This window comes from Oncorhynchus mykiss, chromosome 12 (assembly GCF_057628025.1).
Source record: "Oncorhynchus mykiss isolate SJ-2025 chromosome 12, ASM5762802v1, whole genome shotgun sequence".
Lineage (NCBI taxonomy): Eukaryota > Metazoa > Chordata > Actinopteri > Salmoniformes > Salmonidae > Oncorhynchus > Oncorhynchus mykiss.
The window spans coordinates 51,710,087-51,724,418 of NC_143033.1; the positions used below are offsets into that span (position 1 = coordinate 51,710,087).

Consider the following 14,332-nt stretch of genomic DNA (forward strand, 5'->3'; position numbering starts at 1 on the left):
GAACTAAACATCCCAACACAAGACAGTAAACATGGGTGAAGGTTTTTGGGGCTAGGGTGAGGGCAAGCCCGACATGATCGTTTTTACATGTCCAGGAATCAGAGCAATAGGCTGTTGGGCGCTACCATTCTCCCGGTGGGGTTTTCGGATCACCACATAACCATGGCTCGGCTGTCTATTTCACCGGGGCCTCGGCAAGCATCCTATTGGAAGATTAATGTAAAGCCGTTTGACCAGGTTTACAGACTTTTTGGTAAAGTTGGGGGTAGCGAAGAGCCTCTCTCGCTCTCTCTGTGCCTCTCTTCTTTTTTTTATCAATTGACATGGCAAGTTAAAAATGACTTACGTTGTCAAAGTGTATACATACATACATACATACATACACGTATGTATATATACACACACACACACACACACACACACACACACACACAGTGGGGCAAAAAAGTATTTAGTCAGCCACCAATTGTGCAAGTTCTCCCACTTAAAAAGATGAGGCCTGTAATTTTCATCATAGGTACACTTCAACTATGACAGACAAAATGAGAAAATCACATTGTAGGATTTTTTATGAATTTATTTGCAAATTATGGTGTAAAATAAATATTTGGTCACTTACAAACAAGCAAGATTTCTGGCTCTCACAGGTTCCACTGTCCTCCACTCGTTACTTGTATTAATGGCACCTGTTTGAAATGTATCAGTATAAAAGACACCTGTCCACAACCTCAAACAGTCACACTCCAAACTCCACTATGGCCAAGACCAAAGAGCTGTCAAAGGACACCAGAAACAAAATTGTAGACCTGCACCAGGCTGGGAAGACTGAATCTGCAATAGGTAAGCAGCTTGGTTTGAAGAAATAAACTGTGGGAGCAATTATTAGGAAATGGAAGACATACAAGATCTGGATCTGGGGCTCCACGCAAGATCTTACCATGTGGGGTCAAAATGATCACAAGAACGGTGAGCAAAAATCCCAAAACTATACGGGGGGACCTAGTGAATGACCTGCAGAGAGCTGGGACCAAAGTAACAAAGCCTACCATCAGTAACACACTATGCCGCCAGGGACTCAAATCCTGAAGTGCCAGACGTGTCCCCCTGCTTAAGCCAGTACATGTCCAGGCCCGTCTGCAGTTTGCTAGAGAGCATTTGAATAATCCAGAAGAAGATTGGGAGAACGTCATATGGTCAGATGAAACCAAAATATAACTTTTTGGTAAAATCTCAACTCGTCGTGTTTGAAGGACAAAGAATGCTGAGTTGCATCCAAAGAACACCATACCTACTGTGAAGCATGGGTGTGGAAACATCATGCTTTGGGGCTGTTTTTCTGCAAAGGGACCAGGACGACTGATCCGTGTAAAGGAAAGAATGAATGGGGCCATGTATTGTGAGATTTTGAGTGAAAACCTCCTTCCATCAGCAAGGGCATTGAAGATGAAACGTGGCTGGGTCTTTCAGCATGACAATGATCCCAAACACACCGCCCGGGCAAGGAAGAAGTGGCTTCGTAAGAAGCATTTCAAGGTCCTGGAGTGGCCTAGCCAGTCTCTAGATCTCAACCCCATAGAAAATCTTTGGAGGGAGTTGAAAGTCCGTGTTGCCCAGTAACAGCCCCGAAACATCACTATAGAGGAGATCTGCATGGAGGAATGGGCCAAAATACCAGCAACAGTGTGTGAAAACCTTGTGAAGACTTACAGAAATGTTTCTGTCATTGCCAACAAAGGGTATATAAGTATTGAGATAAACTTTTGTTATTGACCAAATACTTATTTTCCACCATAATTTGCAAATAAATTCATTAAAAATCCTACAATGTGATTTTCTGGATTTGTTTTCTCATTTTGTCTGTCATAGTTGAAGTGTACCTATGATGAAAATTACAGGCCTCTCTCATCTTTTTTAAGTGGGAGAACTTGCACAATTGGTGGCTGACTAAATACTTTTTTGCCCCACTGTGTGTGTGTGTGTGTGTGTGTGTGTGTGTGTGTGTGTGTGTGTGTGTGTGTGTGTGTGTGTGTGTATATATATATATATATATATATATATATATATATATATATATATATATATAAATAAAATGGTGGGACCAACAGCAATAATAATAGTAGAAGTGGACATGAGATTACCATTAACAACAACATTAATTAGAACAACAATATATTAAAGCAGTGGTAGTACACATGACATGATATGAAAGACAAAACAAAACAAGATGGGAAATATTAGCGACATTACACTGCACTTTTCACTAGCTGTCATTTTGGCTTTTCACACAAATATTTGATTTTTTCTTCATATCTTATAGTTTCAAATTCTTTGTATTCAATTGTAATTTTGGGAAAGAAATATTATCTTAGACCTAAGTATTTGTCAGAGGGTAATAAGAAATGCAGCTCTGTCTCTACCTCTCCCCTGGAGCAGAGTGAGCACAGCCTGTCCTCTCTGGGCAGCCAGGTTTGACGACCAGTCTCTATAGCCAGACTGTGCTCACTGAGCCTCTTCTCTCTCTCTCTCCCTCCCTGCGTGCCTCTCTCTCTCTCTCTCTATGCGCCTCTCTCGCTATCGCCATCTACCTGCATGCCTTGCTCTCTCTATATGCGCCTCTCTCTCGCTCTCTCTATATGCGCCTCTCTCTCACTAGTTCTCTATGCGCGCCTCTCTCTCACTAGTTCTCTATGCGCGCGCCTCTCTCTCCCTCACTAGTTCTCTATGCGCGCACCTCTCTCCCTCACTAGTTCTCTATGCGCGCGCCTCTCTCTCCCTCACTAGTTCTCTATGCGCGCGCCTCTCTCTCACTAGTTCTCTATGCGCGCGCCTCTCTCTCTCTCACTAGTTCTCTATGCGCGCGCCTCTCTCTCTCTCACTAGTTCTCTATGTCGTTCTCTCTCTGCCTCTCTCTGCCTCTCTCTGTACTCTCTCTGTACTCTCTGTACTCTCTGTACTCTCTGTTTAGGGCCAAATAGGGCCACACAAGGGAAAATAAATAAGCATAAATATGGGTTGTATTTACAATGGTGTTTGTTCTTCACTGGTTGCCCTTTTCTTGTGGCAACAGGTCACACATCTTGCTGCTGTGATGGCACACTGTGGTATTTCACCCAGTAGATATGGGAGTTCATCAAAATTGGGTTCCTTTTCAAATTCTTTGTGGGTCTGTGTAATGTGAGGGAAATATGTGTCTCTAATATGGTCATATCCCGAGCAAGAGGTTAGGAAGTGCAGCTCAGTTCACACCTCACTTTGTGGGCAGTTTGTATATAGCCGGTCTTCTCTTGAGAGCCAGGTCTGCCTACGGCGGCCTTTCTCAATAGCAAGGCTATGCTCACTGAGTCTGTACATAGTCAAAACATTCCTTATGTTTGGGTCAATCACAGTCGTCAGGTATTCTGCCACTGTGTACTCTCCGTTTAGGGCCAAATAGCATTCTAGTTTGCGCTGTTTTTTTGTTAATTCTTTACAATGTATCAAGTAATTATCTTTTTGTTTTCTCATGATTTGGTTGAGTCTAATTGTGTTGCTGTCCTGGGGCTCTGTGGGGTGTGTTTGTGAACAGAGCCCCAGGACCAGCTTGCTTAAGGGACTCTTCTCCAGGTTCATCTCTCTGTATGTGATGGCTTTGTTATGGAAGGTTTGGGAATCGCTTCCTTTTCGGTGGTTGTAGAATTTAATGGCTCTTTTCTGGATTTTGATAATTAGTGGGTATCGGCCTAATTCTGCTCTGCGTGCATTATTTGGTGTTCTACGTTGGACACGGAGGATATGTTTGCAGAATTCTGCATGCAGAGTCTCAATTTGGTGTTTGTCCCATTTTGTGAATTCTTGGTTGGTGCGCGGATCCCAGACCTCACAACCATAAAGGGCAATGGGTTCTAAAACAAATTCAAGTATTTTTTTGCCAGATCCTAATTGGTATGTTGAATTTTATGTTCCTTTTGATGGCATAGAATGCCCTTCTTACCTCGTCTCTCAGATCGTTCACAGCTTTGTGGAAGTTACCTGTGGCACTGATGTTTAGGCCAAGGTATGTATAGTTTTTTTGTGTGCTCTAGGGCAACGGTGTCTAGATGGAATTTGTATTTGTGGCCCAGGCGACTGGACCTTTTTTGGAACACCATTATTCTGGTTTTACTGAGATTTACTGTCAGGGCCCAGGTCTGGCAGAATACCTAGGTGCTGCTGTAGGCCCTCCTTGGTTCATGACAGAAGCACCATATCATCAGTAAACATTTAACTTCAGATTCTAGTCGGGTGAGGCCGGGTGTTGCAGATTGTTCTAGTGTCCGCGTCAATTCGTTGACATACACGTTGAAGAGGGTGGGGCTTAACCTGCATCCCTGTCTCACCCCAAGGCCCTGTGGGAAGAAATTTGTGTTTTAAGCCTATTTTAACCGCACACTTGTTGTTTGTGTACATGGACACCATTTTTCATCAATTTGTATAGCAGACCCTCACGCTCTCCCTCCCACCTCGCCGCTCTCCCTCGTGCCGCTCCCCCTCCCGCCGCTCTCCCTCTCCGCCCCGCTCCCCCTCCCGCCTCTCCGCACCGCTTTCCCTCTCTGCGCGCCCCCCTCCCTCCCGCCTCTCCGCGCCCCCTCCCTCCCGCCTCTCCGCGCCCCCTCCCTCCCGCCTCTCCGTCTCTGCGTGGATTTGGGATGTCGTATGTTTTTCCCCCAACACCACTTTCCATCAATTTGTAGAGCAGACCCTCATGCCAAATTGAGTCTAAACCTTTTTTGAAGTCAACAAAGCATGAGAAGACTTTGTCCTTGTTCGGTTTGTCAATTAGGGTGTGCAGGGTGAATACGTGGTCTCACGTACGGTAATTTGGTAAAAAGCCAATTGTACATTTGCTCGGTACATTGTTTTCACTGAGGAAATGAACTAGTTTGCTGTTAATGATAATGCAGAGGTTTTTCCCCAAGGTTGCTGTTGAGGCATATCCCACGGTAGTTATTGGGGTCAAATCGAGGATGTTGTTAAAGAGTGTAAGTACAGCCAATTGGAATTTGTGGTCTGTATACGTGATCATTTAATTTAGGACACCATCAACACACTCGCTCACTGTCTCTCTGCTCAGATAGGGTTGGAGGTCTGCTTGGCTTAATCAGCTGTGAGAGCCGGAGGTCAGCCTTGCTTTGACAACTCTCTCCACACTCCAGTGAGGCTGGGCCCGGCCTTGTGCAGCCTGTCAGCTGATGGGAAATGCTGCCTGCCAAGCCTTTCTGCATGCCTGCCTAGCTCCCTCCATCTCATCCCCCAGGAGCTAATATATGCCTACTGCCTACGCCTCACTCCGGCCCTCCATTATCTCCTTCTCTCCCCTTATCTGACACTACAGCGCCCCACCACAGCAAAGGCATCAGCAGCTCTGGCCCCTCGGGCGAGGCAAGAGTGACTGGAACACAGAGATCCTATTTTTCACTCGAAGCGCTGTTATCAAAAGTAGTTCTGTGGTAAAGTAACTGGATTATGACAAATCTAAAAAGCCAAAAGCAACTTACTGTGTCCTTTAGAGTCCTAACTCTGTGCAGTAAACATTTTTTTTGGGGGGGGGGTTTACTAACAGATAGGTCTTTCAGCAGGTGTTGAGGGGTTTTTCTCTCCAGATGTCCAGTAAGAGAAGAGGTTCAACCCAAACCTCCAGACAGCTGCAAAGCCTAAGGCCCTCGGTGAGAAACTACAGCCACACACACACACACACACACACACACACACACACACACACACACACACACACACACGTCTTTAAGCCAAATATAGACACTTGAGGTAGTCATGTTACCCTCCTGGTAACCAAGCCTGGTCAATAAGTAAACTCAGTTCGGGAACAGCTTGGTTAGAAACTAAAAGAAAACAGAAGTTGTTTAGCACCCGTGTCTCCACGGTAACGATGACTAACAATGAAGAGAGAGAGAGCGCGACCACAAACCACTGTCTAGCTGGAGCCGAGCATCTTGCTCGTAGCTCAGACTGTTCTGCTCTCATGGACAAAATGCCACAGTCATTAACACTACAGCCAAGACCATATCAGCTAGCAATAAATTGACCGACATGAAAATAACAATGCACTGAACCTAGTACTAGATAGGCCTAGTACTCACAACATTTTGAAATACTCATCAACTAGTCTAACCCCATTTTAGTTACTAGAAATGCATAACTACTACGTTACAACTACGTAAAACGTACTATTGTTACTATGCCCAGCAGCAACAATCACAAAATAGCATCAATGTAAGGGGGGAGGGGTCGATGAAATTCAAGAAAGTATTGAGGTGAAATTGAGTGTAATTCTATCAAACTCGAGCCACAGGGTTGAATATTGACATTGACAGAAAGGACAGAGGCTTTTTGTTAACCACGGCATACTATTTATATATTTATTTTTATTTCACTTTATTTAAACAGGTAGGATAGTTGAGAACAAGTTCTCATTTACAACTGCGACCTGGCCAAGATAAAGCAAAGCAGTGCGACCCAAACAACAACCCAGAGATACACATGGAATAAACTAACATGCAGTCAATAACAAAATAGAAAATCTGTATATAGTGTGTGCAAATTAAGTAAGGAGATAAGGCAATAAATAGGCCATAGTGGCAAAGTAATTACAATTTAGCAATTAACAACCCCATTGATAGATGTGCAGACGAGAATGTGCAAGTAGAAAAAACAAATATGGGGATGAGGTAGGTAGTTGGTTGGATGGGCTATTTACAGATGGGCTGTGTACAGCTGCAGCGATCAGTAAGCTGGTCTGACAGCCGATGCTTGAAGTTAGTGAGGGAGATATGAGTCTACAACTTCAGTGATTTTTGCAATTCGTTCCAGTCATTGGCAGCAGAGAACTGGAAGGAAATGGGGCCAAAGGAGGGGTTGTCTTTGGAAATGACCAGTGAAATATACCCGCTGGAGCGCGTGGGTGTTGAAATGGTGACCAGTGAGCTGAGATAAGGCAGAACTTTACCTACTAAAGACTTATAGATGACCTGGAGCCAGTGGGTTTGGCGACGAATATGTAGCGAGGACCAGCCAACGAGAGCATACAACGGTGGGTAGTATACGGGGCTTTGGTGACAAAACGGATGGCACTGTGATAGACTGCATCCAATTTGCTGAGTAGAGTGTCGGAGGCTATTTTGCAGTAAACAAATTAGTCAATAAAACCACTAGTCTACATTGCTGAGAAAGAATACTAATGAGGTTTACTTTAGAAAAACACAAACAAATGAAAATATGAGATTCTAAGGAACCTGATCCACTGGCAGATAATCAACCACCTCTGTCCATGAGAAGGGCTGTGGTTTCACCAGAATCAAAACACATGAGAACTTCACAAGAGCTGAGAAGATAACCTGCCCATCAGTTATAGGATCACTTCGTATTGTGTTCATCGAGGCTGTGGTTAAGTGTGGAAAGAGACACATCCAATGGGCTATTGCTGGCTCAGTAATTTCTTGCTAAATGTGCCTTTCCCTCGGTAGTAGTAGGCTTGTCTTTGAGATGTTGAGAGGAGATTTAAAAATCAACATAGTACGGTATCATTTCAAACTACACAGGCCCGATGGCATCCTGCCAATGCGTGCCTTACCCGCAGGGAATTCCAAAACATTTAGTACATGGGTTCCCATTCCCAACCTTCCTTGATTTGAGGCATCAATTATTATAAAACATTTTTTTAACAATTTGTGATTGGTACAAACAATCTAAATCGCTGACGCTTTAGGATAAAAACAAAGTGGTCAAATGTCAGAGGAAGACGCGACTCGGATGCTGCACATGGGAATATCTTTGGTTTGTCATTCAGAAGCTGAGCTGTGTCCTAAAGTAGACGAGTCAAAGACATCTGACTTTCCTTGGGAATAACCAGATTCAATGTGTGAATCTGTCGCCATCAATTGATCAAATCACTTTCTTTAAAATATGTAGAATTAAATGTAGGTTTCATATAAATGACCATAAAAATAAAAAAAAACATTTGGTAGCGGAATAACATGTGGGGAAATCGGGTGTATCGGGTTACTTTATTTTGTATTCAATATATGCTCTTAATAACCAACAATTCAAATTAAAGGGAGGGCGTAACATTTTTCAAATGTGGAAAAAGGGTTCTCTTGGGGAAAAATAGGTTGGGAACCACTGATTTAGCCCATAGCCGCGTTTAGATTCCCATGCCGGCTTCAGTCCACAAGCAGAGAGGGGGGAGTTAAAAAGCTCCTTAATGACTTACTAAGGCATACATCCACGACTCCAAGTCCTGGGGCTCAACTCCTAACAGAACAATAAAAACGAGGGAGGAACACGTAAACACTAACCTGACACACAGCTACGTACAGATCTGCTTCTCTGGGTCTCTTTGAGGGGAGATGATATCCAGCATATCCTCAATTGTTTTGTAAGTAAATAGAATCGTACAGGTCTCGACCCAAACTGTTGTAAATCCAAGTCCAGTCTGTTTAGAGATCCAGTGGGAAGAGGAGGAGAGTCATTGTGGGCTTGAGTCTTTTCTAAGGGACGGAGTGCGTTTCTCTCTCTGGTCTGTGTGTCCGATGGCTCCAGGGCATGTGTGTGTGTGTGTTCTGTGTGTGTGCTCATTTCCTGCCTGGATATGCTTCTGGGCTACATGCTGCTCAGGAACACATGGCCATTCCCAGTCCTGCCAGGAGTTCCGCATTCCCCACCGCCCTCTTCCCTTCCCCCTGCTCACTGCCCTCCTAGCCCCAACAACCCCATGGACCCCTGCAGAGGCAGCACCATAACCCCACCGCCCTCTTCCCTTCCCCCTGCTCACTGCCCTCCTAGCCCCAACAACCCCATGGACCCCTGTAGAGGCAGCACCATAACCCCACCGCCCTCTTCCCTTCCCCCTGCTCACTGCCCTCCTAGCCCCAACAACCCCATGGACCCCTGCAGAGGCAGCACCATAACCCCACCGCCCTCTTCCCTTCCCCCTGCTCACTGCCCTCCTAGCCCCAACAACCCCATGGACCCCTGCAGAGGCAGCACCATAACCCCACCGCCCTCTTCCCTTCCCCCTGCTCACTGCCCTCCTAGCCCCAACAACCCCATGGACCCCTGCAGAGGCAGCACCATAACCCCACCGTCCTCTTCCCTTCCCCCTGCTCACTGCCCTCCTAGCCCCAACAACCCCATGGACCCCTGCAGAGACAGCACCCCAACCCCACCGCTCTACTCTGTCTGTCATCAACTACCCAGCACAGGAACGCGCACAGATGCGCACAGTCACGCATAGGCCTACATGCACAGTCACACACACACGTACACATTCACACACACGCGGGCAGAAACACACGGACACACACACTTCAATATCTCTTCAAGGCAGTCGTGGTTGCCCACCTTCTCCTTCTGCACTGAAGCACATGGCAGTCACCTCATGCGCGCCCAAATGCAGATTCAGCTTCACACAGAGTGATTTTCAATGCTTTTTGTCACCATTTCCCATTTGTGTCATCCTCAATGCTTCAAATCTGATATATGCTGAGCAGTAGGGTAGAGGAAGTGGTACCATGTGCAAATTATCTTTCAAAAGCCTTGTGTTTCAATGCTGGGCGGGGGGGGGGGGGGGGGGGCTATGTTGAAGAGACCGACCAGGGCAGGAAGAGAAAAGCATTAATAAAGCAGTGAAAATGGGCCTGGCTGGTGTGTCTGTGTCCGAGACATCTGTACTCAAATCAGCAACACGCACGCACACACACACACACGCGTGCACCCCTCATTATCAGTGGCTGCAGTCATTATAGCCATGTGGTGCTAAAGGAATCTCACACTTGCCTCAAAGCTGCACTCCATCGAAAAGACATGATCCCTACTTAACGTGTGTGTGAGACAGAGAGAGTGAGTGAGACCGTGAGAAAGTGTGCATGTGTGTGTTAGAAAGAGACGTGTGTCTGTCCGGCTCTCCCCTCGCTCTGACAGACAAGCCAGTGAACTGTAGCAGAACCCACTCGGTTCAGAGCTCACTCCTTGCTCTACAAAACAGACACTTAATCACAAACCAGCTTATCAAAGCCCACACAGATCTGAAGCACACCGCCGCTTGCTGCTACCTTCGGCTAGACAGGCCGGTGGTCTAACCCCCTTCCGGTAGCGTCCCAAATGGCACCCTATTTCCCTATATAGTGCACTACTTTTCACCAGCACCCTATGGAACCTGGTCAAAAGTAGTGCACTACATAGGGACTAGGGTGACATTCGGACGCCGCGGCCTCTCTCCTTACCCCGTCCAGTCAGTCTGTCTGTGTGAAGAGGCTGTGTGATGATCAATGGACGATAGATGGTACGATAGATGGTACCTACCAGCATCTAGCCAAGTACATGTGCTCCTTGACGAAGACTGAGCCGGAGAGGAGGATGTACCAACATGTGGCGAGGCTGTCTTGGCTGTAGGGGGAGACAAGATTACAAGGAACATTGTGTTAGTCTACATCAGGGTTCCCCAATTGGTGGCCCCCACGGGTGGTTTTATGTTTTAGTCAAAAATATGTTTGGGGGCTTCTTACGGTCAATTTGCAGAGGACAAATGATTTGTAATTATGTTCCGACCTCCCGACCATCCCCTCCAGAAAACAAATTGTCCCGCGGCTGAATCTAGCTGATGATCCCTGGTCTACATATTGCCGTTTATGGACACGTCTGCATGGTGACATCACATGTGCATTATATTTCAAAAGGAGAGGCCCTGAATTGTTCCTCAACAGGGTATAAAAAAAATATTAAAAATCTGGGCCCTACAAACAAGTCTTGAATGTTGCTTGAGGTGGTACAGTAGATGCATTAGCATCGTTTAAGTAGAGGCTGAATTGCCTTGAAGAAATCCACTTGCATGGCCTCGATAGTCCTGTTGATATTCTGATATTCTGTCAAACAGGGCACTTCATTAACCGTCTATCGTGAGGACAGGCAGTAGCGTCTCAAATTCCCTTAGAGAGGGAATATGCAGCAGGGGGCAGCCCTATTAACAGATGCAATATGGATGGAGGAGGGTAAAGTTGAATTGCAATAAAGGTACATATGCGTCGGTAGCCTAATGTATAAACCAAATACATTACATTAAACCAAAAGCATTACATGGGCTTGCTCCTACCTATCTTTCCGATTTGGTCCTGCCGTACATACCTACAGGTCAAAAGATGCATAACTCCTTATTGTCCCTAGAATTTCTAAGCAAACAGCTAGAGGCAAAGCTCAATTTTTTATGGAATGGTCTGCCTATCTATGTGAGAGACGCTGACTCAGTCTCAACCTTTAAGTCTTTACTGAAGACTCATCTCTTCAGTAGGTCATATGATTGAGTGTAGTCTGGCCCAGGAGTGTGAAGATGAACGGAAAGGCTCTGGAGCAACGAACCAGACAGCCCCTGCTGTCTCTGCCTGGCCGGTTCCCCTCTCTCCACTGGGATTCTCTGCCTCTAACCCTATTATAGGGGCTGAGTCACAGCTCACTGGTGCTCTTCCATGCCGTCCCTGGGAGGGGTGCGTCACTTGAGTGGGTTGAGTCACTGACGTGATCTTCCTGTCTGGGTTGGTGCCCCCCCACCCCCCCCTTGGGTTGTGCCGTGGCGGAGATCTTTGTGGGCTATACTCGGCCTTGTCTCAGGATGGTAAGTCGGTGGTTGAAGATATCCCTCTAGTGGTGTGGGGGCTGTGCTTTGGCAAAGTGGGTGAGGATATACCCTGCCTGTTTGGCACTGTCCGGGGGTATCATCGGATGGGGCCACAGTGTCTCCTGACCCCTCCCGTCTCAACCTCCAGTATTTATGCTGCAGTAGTTTATGTGTCGGGGGGGGCTAGGGTCAGTTTGTTATATCTGGAGTACTTCTCCGGTCTTATCCGGTGTCCTGTGTGAATTTAAGTATGCTCTCTCTAATTCTCTCTCTCTCGGAGGAGGACCTGAGCCATAGGACCATGCCTCAGGACTAACTGGCGTGATGACTCCTTGCTGTCCCCAGTCCACCTGGCCGTGCTGCTGCTCCAGTTTCAACTGTTCTGCCTGCGGCTATGGAATCCTGACCTGTTCACCGGACGTGCTAGTTGTCTCAGACCTGCTGTTTTCAACTCTCTAGAGACAGTAAGAGCGATAGAGATACTCTTAATGATCGACTATGAAAAGCCAACTGACATTTACTCCTGAGGTGCTGACTTGCTGCACCTTCGACAACTACTGTGATTATTATTATTTGACCATGCTGGTCATTTATGAACTTTTGAACATCTTGGCCATGTTCTGAAATGATCTCCACTCGGCACAGCCAGAAGAGGACTGGCCACCCCTCATAGCCTGGTTCCTCTCTAGGTTTCTTCCTAGGTTTTGGCCTTTCTAGGGAGTCCAGATTCAGAGTACGGTGAGACCATCTCTGGAGACCTCCCATTCCTCACTTCCCTCATCCCTGACCACTGGCTGCGTCCCCTCTTACTTCAAAACGGCCATAGTCGGTTCCTTCCTCAAGAAACTGCAGACCGGTATCTTTTATTTTCCGTTCAAAACACTTGAGCGTGCCGTCTCTGACCAAATCTCTCGCTATCGCTCTCAGAACCATCTTCTTGACCTTAACCAGTCAGGCGTCAAGACGGGTCACTCAACCGACTGCTCTCCTCTTCGTCACAGAGGCTCCCCTCACTGCCAAAGCTGACTCTCTCTTATCTGTTCTCATCCTCCTAGATGTATCCGCTGCCTTCAACACCGTGAACCATCAGATCCTCCTCCACCCTCTCAGGGCTGTGAGTCTCAGGCTCTGCACACTCTTGGATTGCATCCTACCCGGCAGGCTGCTCCTTGCAGGTAAAGTGGAGAGAATCTGTGTCTGCACCACGTACTCACACTACTGGAGCCCCTGTTTAACAGTCACAGAAAACATGGTAATTCACTACAATGACCATAATCCATTGCACACCTACTTGTCCAATCTGTGTGTGGCAGACACGGAGAGAAGAGACAGAAGACAAGTGATCGAGAGGAATAGAGAGCAGTTGCTTTGAGTGGTAGCTATACCTGAAAATGCATGATTGCTAGTTGGTATTCAGCAGTCATAAAAGTATGCCTTATTTACTTTTAAGAACTACTAATATTGTGATTTTGGCAGACAACATAAGCAGCAGCTCTATATGGATGAGACAATGACTAATAATTAAATAATAAATTCATCAAATAAAACAAATACACAGCGTCTACACAAAGTACTCAAACCCCTTGAGTTCAAGTAACAGACACATCTCAAAATCAACTGTTCAGAGGAGGAGAATCAGGCCTTCATGGTCCAATTGCTGCAAAGAAACCACAACTAAAGGACACCAATAAGAAGAAGAGACTTGCTGGAGCCAAGAAACACAAGCAATAGACAGACAGGGAAAAATCTGTCCTTTGGTCTGATGAGTCCAGGCTGTGAAAGGGCTATTTTACCAAGAAAGAAAGTGATGGAGCGCTGCATCAGATGACCTGGTCTCCACAAACTATTTCATAGTTGGTATTCACCATTACTCTACAATGTAGAATTTTTTTTTTTAATTATAATTTAAAAACCTTGAATGAGTAGGTGTTCTAAAACTTTTGACCGGTAGTGTATATACAGTGGGGCAAAAAATTATTTAGTCAGCCACCAATTGTGCAAGTTCTCCCACTTAAAAATATGAGAGAGGCCTGTAATTTTCATCATAGGTACACTTCAACTACGACAGACAAAATGAGAAAAAGAAATCCAGAAAATCACATTGTAGGATTTTTTATGAATTTATTTGCAAATTATAGTGGAAAATAAGTATTTGGTCACCTACAAACAAGCAAGATTTCTGGCTCTCACAGACCTTGGCCTCGACTAAAGTCTTCTTGGGTATGATGCTACAAGCTTGGCACACTTATATTTGTGGAGTTTCTGCCATAATTCTCTGCAGCTCTGCCAGGTTGGATGGCGAGCGTTGCAGCACAGCACAGGTCTCTCCAGAGATGTCTTGGCTGTGTGCCTCGGGTCATTGTCTTGTTGGAAGGTAGCCCCAGTCTGAGGTCCTGAGCGCTCTGGAGCAGGTTTTCATCAAGGACCTCTCTGTACTTTGCTCCGTTCATCTTTCGCTCGATCCTGACTAGTCTCATAGTCCCTGCTGCTGAAAAACAACCCCAAAGCATGATGCTGCCACCACCATGCTTCCCCCGTAGGGATGGTGCCAGGTTTCTCCTAGACATTGACATTCAGGCCAAAGTGATCAATATTGGTTTCATCAGACCAGGGAATCTTGTTTCTCATGGTCAGAGTCTTAAGGTGCCTTTAGGCAAACTACAAGCAGGCTGTCATGTGCCTTTTACTGAGGAG

At 46.0% G+C, this 14,332-nt stretch overlaps 1 protein-coding gene across 12 annotated transcripts in view; it reads right to left on the reverse strand.

Moving 5' to 3' along the window:
* Positions 1-14,332, reverse strand: part of rapgef6 (Rap guanine nucleotide exchange factor (GEF) 6) — a 129,961-nt gene that overhangs the window by 94,304 nt on the left and 21,325 nt on the right. For 11 of the 12 annotated variants that reach the window (XM_090192742.1, XM_090192739.1, XM_090192744.1 and 8 more), the window contains exon 4: positions 10,333-10,416. In XM_090192742.1, coding sequence (XP_090048868.1) covers positions 10,333-10,416 — 84 coding nt within the window. Of the gene's footprint in view, positions 1-8,327; positions 8,596-10,332; positions 10,417-14,332 lie in introns of those variants that run through there. The other variant, XM_090192745.1, reaches the window with a different exon arrangement.